General features: G+C 45.4%; 1 protein-coding gene across 4 annotated transcripts in view; it reads right to left on the reverse strand.

Moving 5' to 3' along the window:
• Mcoln2 (mucolipin TRP cation channel 2) overlaps nucleotides 1–11,392 on the reverse strand; it is a 45,894-nt gene extending 34,502 nt beyond the window's left edge. For 2 of the 4 annotated variants that reach the window (XM_055614358.1, XM_055614355.1), the window contains exons 1-2: nucleotides 11,265–11,392; nucleotides 438–597 (exon numbers count right to left, since the gene is read on the reverse strand). In XM_055614358.1, coding sequence (XP_055470333.1) covers nucleotides 438–597; nucleotides 11,265–11,341 — 237 coding nt within the window. In that variant the 5' untranslated portion in view covers nucleotides 11,342–11,392. Of the gene's footprint in view, nucleotides 1–437; nucleotides 598–7,582; nucleotides 7,646–10,971; nucleotides 11,024–11,264 lie in introns of those variants that run through there. The other 2 variants (XM_055614357.1, XM_055614356.1) reach the window with 2 other exon arrangements.
• Nucleotides 11,393–19,200: the final 7,808 nt, after the last annotated feature.

The following is a 19,200-nucleotide window of genomic DNA, read 5'->3' on the forward strand; positions in this document are numbered from 1 at the left end:
AAGAAGAAGAAGAAGAAGAAGAAGAAGAAGAAGAAGAAGAAGAAGAAAAATTTAGCACTTTCTATGCCTGAAGACTTTAAAAAACAGATTAAATAAGGTATGATGGATTTTTGAGAACATCTTGACAACCTGTGCGCCTCACACGGGTAAAAAGATGAGGGGTTTAGAAACTCCCTTCTACATAGAACTTCTTTTATCTATTTTATAGCTCCTGTGCAGACGCGGCCTCAGGATCTCTTATCAAAACCAGGTCATCTGAATTAAATGTCAACCTGCCCTTTGCCCTCTACCTCTGCCCTCTGCCCTCTCCCCCATGGAAGTGATTTAATTTTAGTTTCATGAACACTAGTATGAGTCTTGCAGACTACCAGCAAGCACAGGACACTTGGATGTGAGTTGATCTCAGGGGGGAAGGGAAGAGTAATTGTGCAAGTTACCTGGGTGGTCACCATGACTATCTTCAAAATCTGCAAGCCCAGCTTCCATGGCACCTGGCGTCTGGCTCGGTATTTCTCACAGGGGCTCATGAAGTAGAACTTCAGGTCTTCCCTCAGACACTCTTCCTTCACCTCAGAATCAAGAGGCGCCATCGCACTTCTGCCACAGAAGACAGTTTTTAAATACCCCAGAACAGCCTGTTTCTCACAGCTCTCCAGGCTGCCACTTCCTCTTCACATGCTTCACCTGGTTCCACAGACACAGAACTCTGACCTGTGACCCTCTTGTCTAGAGATCCAAAAGAAGGTTCCACTCCTCTGTCGCCTACCTGTACATGAAACCACCCAGCTCACTCAAAATGCCTATTAGCAGAATTAAAAGTTGTATCTACCGTTTCTAACATCTTGATATACAATGTCTCCTCTTGCTAAAGAGTTAGAAGAAACTGTGCAAGTGAAGGGTGACTATGAGAGTGTGGAAATGTGAGAGTTTCTCCATGTGTGAGTGTGTTCTACCAATAAAAACAGGACGAGACACTATCCATACACTTGGGGTTGGAAAGGCCCGACATTTGTATTGATCAACAGTATTAAATTGGCAAAGAATTAGACAATCTTTGTTCTATAACTATGAGAAGGGTTATATCCACCATTTATGAATGGATATCAATGATTACAAGACTCCAGAAGAGAGATTTGTAGAGGATGGATATGATTATAACACATTATATAGATGCATGGAATTGTCAAAGAATAAATATTCAATTTGAAGATATAAACAGCTTGAGAAAGTTAAAATAACAGCTCTCTGTTCATGCCCAACCTGATTTTTGTCAACTTGGCTTGTCAACTCCAGACTCATAGCTGGACATATGATTCACTAAGGCCAGAGACACCCAATGAGATGTGGCCAAATAACTGTGAGCATAACTGATGGAACATGTCTGTTTTTATTTTTAACTAAGTCTTCAAAAGATGCAGTGCAAAGCATTCTGGGAATACAGAAATTATTAATGCTTCTATTTTAACCCCCTAAAAAACTAAAAACATGAATTTTATTCATAGTGAATGTAGCATAGAACATGTATAACACAAAATTAATCTAAATTATACATATAGCAATATAGATTTAACAGTAGCATGTAATAAACAGTATGCTCACAGTGGGACTATTGTAATAAACTTCTACTGTTGGGACAGAGTCAACAAAGATCACAGATTGTAGCCTAAAAGTGTGTGCTGTGGCTGTGCATTTGGCATTCCCAGCGGGAATATCACCACCATAGAGACTGGAGCTAATCTAGAAAGTCAGAGGAGCCAGGAACAAATATAATAATGATGACAGAGCTCCTGGCTCCAGCTGTTTCTGAAGCTATCTATCTCAAGCTTAAGTCTTGGAGACCTACAGTTCGTTCAAATAGGGAGTGTCTTAACAAGTAAGTGCTGCTGCACAGGAAAATTGTTCAAGTTTCAGATTTAGGGGGAAGTTTCTGGAATTGAGGGTCATTCCTGGAAATCTTCTTATAGAGACCATTCAAACAGTATCCTGTGTGTCTCATCATCTGTGTAATGTACCGTGACTAACAAGCTAAAAGAAGCTCGGAACGGCATGAAGGGAGGGACACGAACACCGTGGTGTGAGTGGGAGGTCAGAGGACAGTTTAATGGAGCCTATTCTCTCCTTCCACCTTTCTGTGGGGTTGAACCAGGCTTCCACAGCCATTGCCTTTACCTACTAAGCCATCTTGCTGGTCCTGGTTTTCTGCTTCTAATTTTTTTTTTTCATTTTTTGCTATCATTTCTAAGATTGGTGCACTAGGTTAGCTAGAACCTTTCTGCCAGAAATGAAGAGAAAAGGAGGGGGAAAATGAAAGAAGAAGGAGGAGGAGGAGGAGAAAGAGGAGGAGGAGGAGGACAGGGAAGGAAAGATAAAGGGAGGGTATCCTTAAAACACTGACATATGGAGAATCCTACACACACACACACATGCAGAGAGAGAGAGAGAGAGAGAGAGCTCTATATAAGACATTCTGAACCCAAGTTTGTTTTTGCATGAAGAACACAGCAAAAACACAGGGCATTTGGTCAAGTGCACATCTGGAGAGCCAAGTCTGCTGGAGACATTTCTGTGCTTTCTAGAGCTCAGGCCTGTGTGTGTGTGTGAGTGGTGTGGGAGGTGGGATTCAGAAAAAGGCAAAACCTTCCCATCAGGTGAGGAAAGAGTGGCTCTGACACTGACTAAGGGGTAGGAATCCATGAAGCTCTAATGATGTCAGCCCACCAATGGCAGCAGCCGTACACCCCAAGAACCAGATCACAATTAGAGCATTTATAAATGATTAGTTCAACTAAGCCAAAGTCAGTGCATGATCCACATCATGTGTACACGTTTGTGTGCACACGGCCATGTACATACACAGAGGTTGACGTCAGGTAGCTCCCTCATGAAGATGATGATGATGATGATGGTGATGATGACGATGATGATGAAAGGGTTCTCCCACTAAACCTGGAGCTCACAGATTAGACTAGACCAGCTGGCCGGAGAGTCCCAAGGATCTTCCTGTGTCTGCCTCCCCAGTGCTTGGATCAGAGGCAGGAGCCACCACACCCTGGGTTTTGTCTTTTTCTTTCTACACAGATTCTGAGGATGGAGCCTCAGGTCTTTATGCTTGTATAATAAGCACTTTACTGACGGAGCCATATTTCTAGCCCCTGAAATACTACACAATTACTAAATAAGACTTTTGAATGCCAAATTACCAAAGGTAGGGGAAAGACAGTACCCACAGGCATCAGTCAGACTATGGGTTGAGCAAATGTGGGTGTAGGAAGGAGCCTGAGGCTGGCCCAGCCGTGAGAAGGAGGAGGAAGCAGGCCATGGCTGTGCTAGCTAATGAGGAAGTCTACCCTTCTGCATAGTAACCAAGACCACATGAGGGTTATCCTATGACTAAGGGCAACTCTAGCTTTATCAAACCAAGTATGTGGAAGCCTGGGAGCTTTGAAAAATGATTGCCAATAAAGCTAACCATATTGGTATCATAACCCTAAGTTTCACTACAGGAATAAGAAAGACTCTTGACCTTTGCTTCTGAAAAACACAAATGCCAGGTTCCATGACAACACCTTGCTGCCGAAGATGCAACCACTCCAGGCTGCTGCTGTTTTGAACTTCCCCTTGGGTGACTCTTACTCTGCCTGGCAGAAGTGACAGGATGATGCTAATGACCAACCTCCTTGAGAAGTGGCCTGTTGCTATCTCCTCATGCTACCAAAGGGGTGAGTTAGGTACCCTGAGCCTGAGACTGGCCACAATACCAAAATCTGACTTTTACTGAGACCCTCCTTCCTAACACCCAAATTAGGGTTTTTGTTTGTTTGCTTGCTTTTTGGTTTTTTGAGACAGGGTTTTTCTGTGTAGCCTTGGCTGTCCTGGACTCACTTCATAAACCAGGCTGGCCTCGAACTCACACAGATTCATCTGCCTCTGCCACCACCGTGCCTGGCTGAGTTAGTATTTCTTAAGGACCAATCGTCTATAGAATGATCAGGAACGGAGAACAAATGTTAGGCTCTACTATGACTTCTTTGGAAAATACATGGCATCTTGGCAAAATACCTGATGCATAAAGTCAGGGGACTTCTGTGCTCTCGTGTGATCAAAATGAGAAGGAACTAAACCACAGGATACAGGATTTAGAGCAACCAGAGAGAAACCTCTGAACATGTCTGTGAGGAATTCATTGAGATGACAACACCCGCCCTAAATGTGGGTGTCACTGTTCCGGGGGCTGAGGTCCCAAGCTGAATAAAATGGGGGGGGGGGAGTAAGGGGCTGGGGTGAGCTGAGCACTAATGTTCATCCCTCTGCTTGCTGACTGGATGCCATGAGACTGCATGCCTGCCTCACACTCCTGCTTGCCTGACGTCCCCTGTGACATCCCGTCATTTCACTACAACTAGGAGCCAACACAAACCCTCCTTTCCTGAGGTCGCCTTTGTCAGGTATTTTGTCGCCGTGAAGGAGAATATGGCTCACACAGTTGGCTCCCATAAAACTTCCCAGGCTAAACAGCCTGCAGACCCCCCCCCCCCCAACACTTCTGGGGTTGGTGGCTAAGCAGCGTTTGACATAGCTCACTGCTCCTCTCGGTGGCTGCTGAAACCCTTCATTTCTTTGTATTCCTTCCCACCTCAGCTGGCCCCTCAGTCTCCTTGCTGCTCCTGTTCTATCTGACCTATAAATGCTGGGGCATAGTCCAGGGTTCTTTTATTATCAGGCCTCTATTCTGGAAGAGTTTATCTAGCCCTGTGCCTTCAAAACTATGTGCTTGGCGGGCGGCGGGGTAGAGGGGGAGGGACTTTCCGCCTCCGTCCCTCCCTTCCTCCCCTCCCCCCACATCAGGTTCTCATCCACAGGAAACCCCACCCACAAGCCTAAAAAATTCCTAAACTTCCCCACCTGTGACATTCAGCCAGGCACTCGATGGCTCCTCGCCAGCCTCACAGAAAGCCACTTGGGCCCTAGGTCCTAGACAATTTCGGCAGGAGGTATGAAGTGGGCGCCCAGGGCTTCAGTTAGAGGTGACCCCAGGGAAGTATCCACTCTCACCCCAGTCTGTCAAGTCTCGTCTCAGCTCCGCTCTCGCTGCAGCCTTCCTGCACCAAGCACCTTCTCTCTTACTGGATCACAGAGATGGCTCTCCAGTGCTTCACATCACAGCTAGAGGGAGATACTTAAGTCTGGCTGAGCTGCCTTTAAACTGTTTTACGTTCACTTCATAAGTCAGGCATCATTTTCCAGCTGACACCACCTCTGGAACTTTCCCCTCTCTGAATAGCGAGGACCCTCCTACCACTTCCGGCGTGGCTTACAAGACTCCAGCCCAGGTTCTTCCAACGCTCTGCTTCCTCGCTGCACCCATTCCCCCCACTCTGGAGTTTATACTTGCGGTCCCCCCAGCTCTTTGCATCTGGATCCTTCTTGTCCTCAGAGCTTTCTCAGGGAGCCTGTCACCTTCTAAGAGAGGCTTGGGGTTTTTCCTTGCAGGACTGGGAAATGGACTTTGAACCTTAAACGCGGTAAGCAAACGCTACCCCACGAGGCTGTACTCCTAACCCTTTTTCCTTTTTACTTTTTATTTTGACAGAGGGTCTCACTAAGTTGCCCACACTAGCCCTAAACTCACCCTGCAGCCAGGCAGGCCTTGAACTAGAGATCCTCCTGCCTCAGCCTCTCAAATAGCTGAGATTACCCCTCAGCTGGAGAGGCCCTGCTACCCATGCCCACAGTACTGCATGTGGCCTCTCTATAACTGAATGAAATAATAAAATCATGCCTTGCCAATATCATTAGAAGGTTCTAGGTAGTTTAGATGCCTGATTTGCTGATAGAAATGCTACTTCATTATTCACTAATCCTGATGGTTTTTTAAAAAGTCTTTTCAATAAATTATTACCACAGTGATCTGCTCTCTGGACCAAAGAGTCCTTTCAAAAGCAGAATAAAATAATACATTTATTAAATATAACGTAATGCACTTAATATATATTAACACATAAATTTATATGTATTAAGGGCATTAAAAATAAAATCAGTGGATGAATCATACATGGAATTTTAAAAGCTCAGAGGACATGGAAATGACTGACATGGAAATGAACAACATGGCTAATAAAAATAACACTTCAAAAAGTCAAAAGACAGGGCTGGAGGGATGGCTCTGTGGATAAAGCGCTTGCCGAGGAGGAGGGATGGTCATTGCTCAGATCCCAGAAGTATACTGAAGCCAGAGCCATCTGTAGTCACTGGAGGCAGAAGTAGGGGATCCTGGGCCAAGCCAGTCAACTAGGCAAATGAAACCGGACCGCTCCAGCTAAAATGTGAGAGTCTGCCTCAATAAATAAAAAGTGTAGAGTGACTGAGGAAGGCACCTGCCGTCCACTTCAGGCCTACACTCCCGTGTGCACCCACATACATGCACACACACACACACACACACACACACACACACAGAGTCGACAGGCAGACTTGGAGAAGGCCTGCAAGATATTGAAGAAGCTGAAAATTTACTGCTGTTGGTAACTAATCAGTACTGTGTTACTAAATGCCCAATTAACAAGAAAATTAATAAGAAAAAGACAGCCTGGGCTAGAAAGATGGCTCCGTCGTTAAAGGCTAGGCTCACGAGCAAAAATATAATAGAACAACAGCCCAATACAGCTACAGGCAGAGGGTCTGAAAAGCATGTGGGCAATTACTACTCACAACCCTGTAGCAATCAGATTGTCAGAAATGCAGCTTAACCCTTATTTACCAAATACAGGGGAAAAGTACAAGTATTAAAAATCACTCTGTCCATTATCTATGAACATTTGTATGATAAAGGAACCAAGGTTTTGGGTATATTTATATAAATTTTAAATAGCTATCTCTTAAGATGATTATAAAAATACTCACTGCAACCAGACTTCTGACAGTATATAGCCTGAACATGCCTGTTACATTGTTACATTTATTAAAATTACGAAACAAATATAGCATATATTGTTTTTTTAAACATCAGTGTTTATGTCCGTATTTCAACATTTTAAAACAGCTAGAGCTAGCGAACAAAAAAGCACAAAAGCAATGCGTACTCAAGCAACCTCTGTGAAGTGTTTTCCAGGTGATCTTCATTTTCTTCATGTTTTCCTTATTTTCTTCAGTGTTGACGACTAACATGAAAATTATTTAGTTACTATCATAACTTAAGGTCAAAATAAAACATCTAACATGTATCAGAGAAGTAGGTATTCCCTGCCTGTATTTCATGTGTAGTGAGTGGGAGGACAGAGAGAGTAGGGAAAGCTAATTCTGAAAGGGCAAACCAGGGTTCCCACAACGGTGGCCAAGTGGGCCCCAGGACAAGTGTCAGATGGCCAGTCCAGCAGATGAAGACTTCAACCCAGCAACTGACAACCCCCACCCAATTTCCACTCCATTTCTTATTAGGATTTAATATCCTTGTGAATGCGTCGTCTTCTAAGAGAAATTAGCTGTGGCCCAAGCCAAGGAAGTTATTTTTGAAAAAAAAAAAAAAAAAAAGCAAACTCTGATTTCCTTCTCAGTATATCTCTGAAAAGATAAACCACATATTTACCTCTTATCCCAGGAGGCGCCCTGAAGGAAGATGGTAGGGGCTCTTCGTTACCCGTTAGTGCTCTCAAAGAAAGATGAACATGCAGAATTTTCAGGAATTTCCCCAAAGACAGCTGTTCCTAGGAAACCATCCCTGCCCTCTCTGTTGACTCAGACTACCAGGAATGCAGAAGCAGAGCCACATCTGTTCAAGTGCATATTCTCCACAAGCCGTACTCCTCGTGAGAGCTTACTGAGTCTCTTCTCAGCAGCACAGGCTCTGAAAGCTGAGCAGCCCAGGAAGTGTGCCGCTGCAGTGATGGAATGCCCTAACTGACCTTTCTCTTTTCTAAATTTCCTAAGTAGCTGATTCCACAGTGTCCTGCTGACAGTACTCTTGTAATTAGTTACAAGTAGGGTCAAGGTACAAGTCTGCCTTAATTATCCACAAGCTATCACAGTACCATGCTGCTGAGTCTCTCAGTGAGCAAGATCTTTAGTAAACCCCTCCAGCAGGGATGGGTGATATAATTTTCTTTTAAGTGTCCACCATTTAAACCATGGATCTTCAAGATTTAGGACATCAAGAACAATGTTCCAGAATCTTTGGCCTCGTTACTACCTGGCGGAAATTTTTAGCTGAAATCATACAGATGTATTTCAAAGAAGGAAAAAATAAATAAATAAAGATAACTTTTGAAAGAGAAGAGGTCAGCCATCTGAGAGGAAAGGAAGTTGGACACCTGTGCCTATAAAGCAGGCTCTCCCTCTCAGGGAGAAAGAGCCTGAGACCAGGCTCAAAACAGAGGGCCTGCAGCAGAAAGGCTGCACAGGCTTCAGAGGGGAAATCAGTGTTTCTGAAGAAGCAAATGAACACACGCCTGCATAGTCCACACTGGATGGAATGCTGTATTCTGCTTTCTTTAAGTGTCTGGGTCTGGAGCAGTAGCTCTGAGGTTAAAAGTGTTTGCTGCTATTCCACAGGTCCTTAGTTTAGACCCTGGCATCCTCTTCAGATAGCTGAGGACCACCTGTTACTCCAGCTCCAGGGATTAAAAGACCCCTCTGGTCTCTACAGGCACTTACACACACACACACACACACACACACACACACACACACACACAAATAATTAAAAAATAATTTCTGGAACTAAAGTTACTTTTCTGCATAGAGGACACACGAGTGCTCCAAAAAGTCACTTCACTCCTCAAAAGTGATACTCAGAACTTACAGTCTAAGCCCCAGGTGAAGAGAGTGCTGAGAGTCAAACTGGTTTTCCTTTACAACTGTTTTTACTCACAAACTATAGCCACAAGAAGCCAGCTGGTTGTTGTCCCCCCCCCCCAGTAAGTTTCAAAAACAGTATTAATTTGGGTTTCATATCTCTGACAGGGAAGCCACTGGGCAGAGATTAGTTTCTAAATCTATTCATCCTGACTTTCAGTTCTGCTCAAAATGTGGCCCAATCTTCTCACTTTGTTGTCAGACTTCAGCATTATATTTTTATAAAATATAAAATCCTCCTTGAGAGAAGAGAATGCAAAAGCCTCAATATGGAAGGTTTCATAAAAGGCTCCTGGTTTTGGAAAGATCCTGGCTGTAGAACCTGGCCTAGGGAAGGTTTGCCAAATGAGAAGTGTCAAGGAAGGTTCAAGTCAACTGGTGTTTACTGTCTCTTGGGGTTTACAGGGGAAGATGAGCAAAAAACCTAGCAGAACTCACACTCTAGAAGGAAAACCATCAAATTTCCCCAGACATATACTGTGGCTTAGCATATGGACACCATGAGTAGCTCCTGACAGTGCAAATTTCACGCCTACTTCCTGAGAGAGCTATGTTCTTCGTCTCTTGTACATAAAATAACAGAATTTGCATCCTGATACCCACAGGCAATTTCTCCCACCTCTTGTATCACCTCTCTTCCATCCTCAATTTACAATGTGACAGTCTCCTCTTCCCACCAGTACTGGACAGCTGGATACCTGCCTATGGTATATTTCACATCTACAGGCCTTCAAAAGCTGTTTCCAGGCGCACTGCTTCTGAAGACACAGAATGCGTCAAAAACCATGTAAGCCCTGAGTGAAAAATGCCAAATAAAAATAAAGTTGAAGGCTCTGTATCACATCCAACATGAACACAGCCATTCTCCAGGCCAGACAGTGAGCGCATAAGCCCAGAGGCATTGCTCCTCAGTTTTTAGGACCCTTTGTTTAGAGATAAGACAGAGGAGGAGGTGTGCAATTTCTACCCATCTGGCTTATTAAAAATAACCTTCTCTACTTTCAGATACGTAGCTTGTAGATTGAACGACATTAGCCATTTTGGTCTGACATTCACAACTCGCTACACTTGTCAAGAGTTGCACCCATTTGTTTCCTTTTTGCGGAAGCGTGTGTATTCATGCATATACATATGTGTGCACAGGTGTTGTGCATGTGGGGACAACCTTCGGAGTCAACTTCAGGAACAACACAGACCTCCCCTGACCTGGTCTCTCACTGGCCTGGAGCTCTGAAATTCGGGGGGACTGGCTGACCAGTGAACTTTGGAGGTCCTCCTGTCTCCTGCCCCTCCTGCGTTAAGATTACAGGCACCAAGTATTTTCTCCGGGGTGTTGAAGCTCCAACTCGTTCCCTGAGCTTGCAAGGAACTACCTCTCCAGCCCTACCAAAGGTGTTTTATAATTCAAAGTTGCTATTTCAAAGGTCTGAGAAATCTCTCCTACCCTTGCAGAAAATTATCCATTGGGTAGCCATCATAGACTAAGTAAATTCCCCTCTGATTGAGTTTTCCTTGCTGGCCTTGAGAGCACCTTGTTGGGAAGGCAGGAGCCGCTCCCTGCTGCCTTAGAAAACTTTAACAGCCCACCACTATTTGTTTTAAGAGCAGTAAGCAGGAGCCAAAGGCCACTTTGTCCTCATCTCCTGGTTCAGCTGCACCGCTTCAAACTCAAAGGAGGGGCCTGTCTGGCAGAGTCACCTGGCTTAACTGAACGCCTTTTCATAGAGCTGGGGAACGCAGGGTTGACCACACTGTAACCCTCCCCCCTAAGAAGAGGCCTGTTTGTTCCGGAAGGCAAAACCCTGCCTTATTGAACTAAATGCAAGCAGTCAGTGTTAGCCTGCCCAAGGCAGCAAGAATGGTCTGGAAGAGCCAAGCAGGATCTTTTCAGACACCTATCTCCAGAAAAAAACCTCCCCTGGACAGTATCCTGAAAACCTCTGATATCTCTCTGGCTCCTTTGCCTGGGAAACGCTCAGTTGCGGGGCTAGCCTTTCACCATCGGAACTTTCCAGGGCTCCGGGGACCGGAGGAGCTGGAAAGTAGGTTCACTGTGCACCCCTTTCCCACCCCGCGGGACAGCGGTCCCCAAATGGAAGCCTTAGGGTAGCCAAAGCCTCTTACCCTTCCGGGGAGCTCTGATCTCAGCCCGGGGGACTCCGCGGAAAGACGGTTGGGTGCACCCTGTTCGCTACGCGTGGCTCCGTTCTTCCGCCACTCCCCCGCGTCCCCACCCGCGGCCACTGCCTTCCTCCAGAGCTGGGCGACCCAGGGCTACGTGGCCGCGAGCTGGGGCAGGAGGCAGAATGGGGGTCAAGTGTGGGCGCAGGGGACCCCGCGGCTGGAGCAGTCCCCGAAGGGAAGACTGCTGGAATCGAGAAGGCGACAAGACGTGGCGTCCCCAGGGAATGACTAACCTGTGCTGGGGGCCCCAAGCCGGGTCCGGGGCTCGATCCCACGCAGGCAGGTCCAGGGTCTCCTGGCCTCCGGGCATGGCGCGATCGCCACTGCAGAGCGGGACTCCAGCACCTGCCTGGCCCCCTAGGTCCCCTCGATCCCCGCGGGCCCGACACCTGGCTCCGCCTGCGGGTGTCGGCGGGAGGCAGGCGGAGCGGATGCCCTTATCAAGGGAAGTCCTCCGAAGAGCCTACTGCGTGGCCGCCCGTCGTCCACCCCGCCCCCGGCTGCCCCGCCAGCCCTGCCCTCCGCCGCCCCCGCTGCCCCCATCCCTTCCCAGACCTGTCCAAAAATTGTGTTTGACTCCTTCAGACATTCATTGCATTTGAGCGCACTATGTGGCCCGGGCTGGCCTCGAACTCAGAGCGATCCTACCGCCTCAGCATCTTAAATACTAGGATTACAAGCATGTGCCACCAACGCCGGGGTTTCTTTGGCCAGTTTCTTTGGAAGTGTTGAGCACTGGTATTGTGATCTACCGGATGCGTAAGTTACCCCTCCTCACTCTAGGAATCAAGTTCGTGGGGACAGGAGTCTTTATTCTGATCACTTCCTGACAAGGAGTTAGGATAGCACCGCAAGCTTGTGGAAAGCCAGGCGCCTGGCACCGGAGAGGACCCTCTGCGGGCAGAGTCTGCATGACCCCTGGAGAGCTCAGAGCAGCAGACCCCTAGGGCCACTCTGCCCTTCCCACTTGCTGCTGGAAAGCAGGAGCTTCATCACAACGCGTCTCCACTCCTAAAGCAGGCTACAACGCTCCACCTGAAGTTGACAGAACCGGCCCAGACCCTCCTGTCTTCACCAGGCAGCCTCACGAACCAAACCCTCAATTTTTCGGGCTTTGTGCATCAGTGGGTGTCCAAAAGGTCCCCAGGTTTAACTAGGGCAAAGGACAGTTTGTAGAGGATTATGTAGAAACATTGGAGAGCACTATGGGTGTAGAAGCCTTATCGACTCTTTTTGAAAGGTTTTGTTTTTTGTTTTTTAACAGCTTATGTAACTAACGCAGGCTGGCCTCCAACTTCCAGTGAAGCTAGAGCTTCCGATCCTCCTGCCGCCACATCATAGATGTGGCTGGTGTTAAGGCGTGCTCTGCCCCCGCCCCATCCCACTCTACCCCCACAGAATCTACTCTTTTAAAAGTCACTTTCCAGACACTATTAGATAAACATGCTTCCCCCCTCCCCACCCTCAGAATTCCTCTTAGTAGACATGCTCAGTGGTAGAGAGAGCTTGGGAGAGTCTGAGAAGTAACACTGCCCAGGCTTCTGAACAACGTCCCCACAGGAAATGGCTAGGTGGGGCCAAAAAGATAGTTAAGGAAGTAAAGATGCTTGTAGCCAGTCCTGACCCCAGCACCACCCGGCAGACAGAGAACCCCCTCCAGCCAGTGATCGACCCGTCTCCACAGCCATCTGGGGTGTCTGTGTGGCGTCCCTCTCCCCACCACAAAATAAAGACTTTTCTGGGAGAGACAGACACAGAGACAGAAAGAGAACAAGGTCAGAAAAGTTTCTTACTACTCCAAAGTCGCCCACGAAGAAGCTAGCCGAGCCCATCTTTCTATTTAGGTCTTTGACTCCAAAACCTTTGCGCTCACTACATCCACCCACTGACAGATACATCATTAAAACGTTTGCAGATGTTCGGTAGCTTTCTTCAACTGAAGGTGTTTCTCTAAACAGGTTCCCGCCTGTGACAACCTAGAAACAGTTTCACAGGTGGAGAAAACATGGAATTTCCTAAATAGTTGTAAAAGATAGTTATCTAGGCATGCCATCCCTAGTACCTCAGCTGAATTCCTGGCACTCTGGTTCTTAAAACTTTTCTGTCCCCTTTTCCAAGATGTTCCCTGAGCAGTCGGTGCCGAAGTATCCAGTATCTAATCCAAAGTAGTCAGCCCTGGAATCATACATACAAAAGCCATATTAAAATGGACTCAATAAGATATGTAGAGAGATATGATCATCAAAAAGAGAGAGAGTAAGAAAGGAGTTGGAGGAGAAACAAGAAAGGGAGAGGTAATGTTATATTTTAATTAAATTTTTAAAATTAATTTTGAAATTTGAAATTTAAAATTTAATTAATCTTGATCTCCTGGAGTAAGAGTTACAGGAAGTTTTGTGGGTGCTGGGAATAGAACTCAGCCATCTGTCCAGCCTGCAAATTCTCACAGAGCTCCATAAAGGAGAAACTTCCTAAAGGGGGGGTGCTGGGTCCCAGTCCTCAGGAGGCACCCAGTGACTCCCAAACTGACTTGCTGAGAGCAGGCAGTGCTCTGCACCCCAAACAGGAAGCCAGCACAGCACCACTCCTAAACAACCACCTGCATGTAGGAAAGAGCTGTGGATAGAGAAGAGGGAAGAGAAGAGAGAAGGAACAGTTGGAACTGGATGGCTAGAGGGTTCGGGGACATGAACTGGTTTCCGGCACCCATTGAGCCACACTCGACCATCAGTTCACCAAAGTCTCTTGTGTGCAGTGCAGATGGGGCTCATTTGTCTCTGGATAGCAACAGGCATTGTTTTGTGCTGTGTGTTGGTCGGTCCTTTCAGTCACAGGTTTCTGCTTTGCATACCCGACTTCAAAGTTTGTGTCTTAACTCAGCTTTGTCACGACATGAGAATGTTTTGTTCAGCCCTGTACTATGTCTCATATTGCATTTCAGGCTTACCAGTCACAGTCATGAATTTCTCCAGCAGGTTTCCTTCTTACGCAGTTTCATGATTTTGCTATGATGAAAGGGATTTTTTTTTTTTAAGTCATCTAGAAAATGCGAGCCAGGATAATGGTAGACCTGCAACAATTTTATCACAGGTGACTAGAGCAGTGTCTGCTGGGAAGTCAATGTGGAGACAGAACACAGGAAAACAACAGGGAAATGCGCCTTTTATTTATGTAGTTTCACATCCTTCTGACTTTTGTTGATGTGCTTTGAACTTCTATGTATTAATCTTTTTTCTATTTTTAAACACTGTAAATGCATTTTTTTTTCTGCCCTTAATCCCTGAACTAGGTCCTCCTTGGACTGGGTCTTTCCTTTTGACTTTGAAGAAGCAGCATGATATCTATCTTTATGAGCTGAGTGCTCCTGATGTCTGGAAGGAAGTTTACTCTTGAGAGCCACAGGTATTCTGTATTCTCTGTAATAGCTCAGTTTTATCTGCCATGTCAAGTTCTGTTGTGTTCAACTTCATGCATGGGGTCAGGGGGTGGGTGGCTCAGCTTTTCTGCAGAAAGTAATCCAGCTCAGCAAAAATAGCCTGTAACTCTGGGTTTGGTGATCTTTCTGTTAGAAGGGCAGTGTTTTTCAGCTTTGTAGATGTCACTGCCTCTGTTTCTACTGATCTGTGATTTGAACACTGACACAGACAAGATGGAAATAAGCAAAAGAATGGTTTTGCTTCTCCAGTCATAGAAATGTTTATTTTTAAAAAAATAGAAAAAATAGATAAAAAATAGATTTTGTATTTTGTTTCTTAGAACAGATATATATTCAAAGTGAAATTTTTTAAAATATTTTTTTATTTTTAAATAATTTTATACATTCACTTGTATCCCAACTGTAGCCCTCTCCCTCTTTCCCTCCCAATCCTCCCCTCAAAGTGAACTTGAGCAGAAAGCACAGAAGATTCCCAGATGCTCTCTGCCTCCCCCACAATCAGCACCCCACATTAGAGTCACCCATTGCCTGAATCACTGAACTCCCCAGCAGAAAGCACATTCTCTCCAGCCAGCGGACCTGTTGGCACCATGACTGTGGCCATGCTAGTTCCAGAACTGTGAAACATGATGGTTTCCTATTTGGTTTAAGCTACTGAATCCTTACCACTATGTCATAGCAGCTGGAACTGACTGGACATTCACCCTGACAACTCTCTGTGTATGATCTGCTAACCCCCATCTCCTGTAATCCCTAGAAATGCGATCTTCCTGCTGTCTCTGTCTTTCCTCTCTAGAATGCCATAGGATTGGAATCCCACAGTGCATAGCATTTTCAAGTTAACTTCTTCTGCTTCATTGTACGCAATCAAGCTTCTCCCACATCCCTTCATATCCTGCTAATTCACTATTTTTTAGCACTGGATAATATCCTACTGGGTGGACATACCACAGTTACTTATCCACTCACCTTCTCAAGAGCATCTTGGTTGCTCTAACATTTTAAATGTTGAATCGAGCTCCTTTAAGCATCTGTGTGGACATTGTTTTTTGTTTGCCATTTAATGCAAGCATGTTTCCAAATCCTTTGGGTGAATACTGAGAGGCACTAGTCCTAACTGCTGCATTGTATGCCATGAAAATACAGTTTTGTAAGAAACCATCTATATTCTGTTTTGAATTCTCCTAATAAGCAAGATTGTACCCTCACCAAGGTTTGGGACTTTAAATGTTTTGCATTTTGACTGGTATAATGATGTCATTCGCAGTTCTCTCATGGAATGTAGTGTAGAGGATCTGTCATGTGTTTGCTTGCCATCTGAATTCTGTCTTTAGTAAACATTTTCTCCAGGTATTGCCACCACTTCACAGAGGTAGTCTGTTTCTTGTTGAGTTTTGAGTTCTTTGTGTATCATTAGCTCTGGGGTTTTGCAAGTATTTTCTGCTACTCATCTCTTTCTTTTGTTGGTGTCTTTTGCAGAGCATTTACTTCTCTTTTAAAGGATTGTTGTTAATTCAATTTATTTAATAAATAGGGCCTCATTCAAACTCTCAATTCCTTTAGTTCCAGTATTTGGGAGGCAGAGGCAGGCAGAGCTCCGTGAATTTGAGGACAGCCTGGTTGCATATCAGCCAGGCCAACATAGTTAAACTCTGCCTCGAAATAAATAAATAAATAAATAGATAGATAGATAGATATACAAGTAAATAAATAAATAAATAAATGAAGAAAAGGAAGGAAGGAAGGAAAGAAAGAAAATAAAAAAAGAAAGAAAAATGTCAAACTATTTTCCCTCATGTGGATTTAGCAATTACACTTAGTTCATCTTCTGTTACCATAACAGGAGTACCTGACACCATGTAATTTATAAAGCAAAGAGTTATATATGGTTCAAGGTCAAAAAGTCCAGAAGCACACTACCAACCTCTGCCTGGCTTCTCATGAGCACTTTATGCTGCTTCTGTGAGAAAACAGAAGGAAAAGGAGGGACATGCACAAAAGAAAGGAAACAGGGACAAACCTTCAGGATGACTGAAAGCATAGATGAGGAAAACATATCCACTCATAAAGCCTCCATCCTCCAAACGCCTCCCGCTAGGCCAGGCTCCCAGCACATGGGCCTAGGCTGGGAGAGCATAAACTGTTAATTTTTCAGCTCTACCCCATGTTCACGTACTTCTTATTATGAAACTATGTTTATTTTGTCCCAATAATCCCCAAAATCTCGGCTAGTTCCAGAATCAGTTTTCAAGTCCTTTGTATCACTGAGACTCAAGGCAAACTCCTGTCAAGTATGAGGTTGTAGAATCCGGACAAGTCATCGCCTTTGACATGTAAAAACTGGACAAGCTTAGGGTGGACAATGATTCCCAACTAGAAGCAGGGGCCAGGGGAGTGGCACCCAGTAGAATAGACATTACACATTAAACTTCTAGAACCTTCTTTTACTCCAAGCCCAGGGTGGAGGGTGTGTTCCCAAGACTGCAGGCAGCTCTGCTCCCACAGCTTGGTGGGGCTCAGTCAACACGGCTACTATCTGGGGCGGGGGGCAGGGATGTCTTCACTGAACTATGAGTGGCTTGTCATTTTAGGAACCACACCTGCGGCCCCAGCGCTTCCTCTGGACAGTGGCCTGATGTAGACTCTGCCACCTCCTATCCTGGCAGGTCCCCAGCTCCTAGATCTTTTGAAGTTCAGATCAAAGGCTCCACACCCCCATAACCCCTGCATTCCGCTCTGCGTTCTGCTGAGCGGGTACCACACTGTTCACTTACCTGCTCTTTGCTGCAGCAGGAGGCACATCTGGACCCAGTTGAAGCACAGCAGGCTTACTGACTGGGCGCTTTGGCTATATGACCACAGGCACACCTGGATACAGTTGAGCCACAGATGGCTGTGGCTGGACAGAGCTACAGTGGGATCCAGGGAGCAGAATCCTTGAGCCACCAGAAGTGATAAGGCCATGGAGGATACCCCAGCCAGTCCTCCTGGAATTAGTCTGCCCCTCTGAGATTCTGGGCTCTGGAGAGAGAGGCAGATGCAGTGACTTTTGAAATTGCTTTGGGGCCTTTCCCCTTTGCTCTGATTGGTAGGACTTAATTTGTTTGTGCTTGGCCTGACCTCCCTCACAAACAGCAGCAATCTCTGTTGACCATGGTTTTTGACTCCTGAATGACTAGGCTATTAATTTTTCCGGTTTCGATGCTGTGTTTCTCGTGTGACTATGACTTCCAGTGTTAGCTGTTACATCCCATAAATGGTAAAGAGAGGCCTGGGAGTATCTGAGGAGCTCTTCAGCATAGGTGGGTCTTCTTCCAGATATACGATGTTGTCCCCTTGTCTCCCACAAGGCAGAGAAAGCACTCACATAGCCCCTTTCCTTGCAGCTATATAATAGGACAGCTTTCACTCTGTGTCCCTGGAAGACATTCTCATTTCTACCTACAACCCTATTATCACGGCCTATGTTCCCCCACAGTTTCATCAGTATTATGGCCACAATCATTTTAGTCCCACACGGTCCTTCATCTCGTGTTTTCCTGAGCTCTCCCCAGAATCATCCCAAGTGTTCTCTATACGACAACCAACTCCTTTCCTGCTCTCGCTGCAAAGCTGCTGCGGCCTGGGCCTATTAGCCACTTCAGCTACTGCTTCCACTTGGTCACGTGTTGCTAGAACAAACCTCTACTGCTTGCTTCCAAAGTTCTCCACCCTTCCCTGGCTATAACAGAGTGCCTGAAACTGAGCAACTCACAAAGGAGAAAAGTGTGTTTTGCCTCATGGTTCTAGAGCTAATAAAGTCCAAAACCATCTCAGCTTCTGGTGGGGCCTCAGCTCATGAGAGGAACCAGGATAGCAAAGCACATGAGAAGAAGAAGAAAAAAGAAGAAGAAGAAGAAGAGACAGAGGGAGAGAGAAAGGAAGGAAGGAAAGAGGGAAGGAAGGAAAGAGAGAGAGAGAGAAAGAAACTGAAGGAAAGAAAGGAAGAAAGAAAGAAAGAAAGAAAGAAAGAAAGAAAGAAAGAAAGAAAGGAAGGAAGGAAGAAAGAAAGAAAGAAAGAAAGAAAGGAAGGAAGGAAGGAAGGAAGGAAGAAAGAAAGAAAGAAAGAAAGAAAGAAGAAGGAAAGAAAGAAAGGATGAAAGAAAATAAGAGGCCAAAGTCCTATGGCTGCTAGCCTATTCCATGAGAAAATCAGTCTGTTCCTGGGGGCTCCACTCCCATGACCCTAACACCTCCCATGAGGCCCCCAGTTCCCACTGTGGTCACATCAACAAATTCATTTTCTAACAGGTGAACTTTTAGGGAACCCATCCAAAGCATGGAAGAACTGGTCCATTTTGTCTAGTTTGTCGAGCTGTGCATGGAGATAAACAGAGCACCCTTGATTGTCCTTTTAATGCCACAGACTCCATTGTGATCGTCCCTTTATTTCTGAATATTAGTGATTTATGTATGCATTGCTTTCTTAGTTTGACTATAGGCTCATTAGCGTTACTGATCTTTAAAACAAAACATTTGGGGGTTTTATTGCTTTACTATTTTCTTGTTTGATGTTCTCGTTTTATTTTTTTCTTACCATGGATTTCCATGCTCTCTTGCTTTTATGATTTGCAAGGCAGATGTTTGGGTATTGAATTTTAGATATTTCCTCTCTTCTAACACATATATCCAATTCTGTACTCCACCCTGTACCATAGATCAGCTTTTACTGCATTGTACCATTTCTTTTACTT

This window comes from Psammomys obesus, unplaced genomic scaffold, assembly GCF_907164565.1.
Source record: "Psammomys obesus unplaced genomic scaffold, mPsaObe1.curated_primary_1811, whole genome shotgun sequence".
In the NCBI taxonomy this organism is placed as follows: domain Eukaryota; kingdom Metazoa; phylum Chordata; class Mammalia; order Rodentia; family Muridae; genus Psammomys; species Psammomys obesus.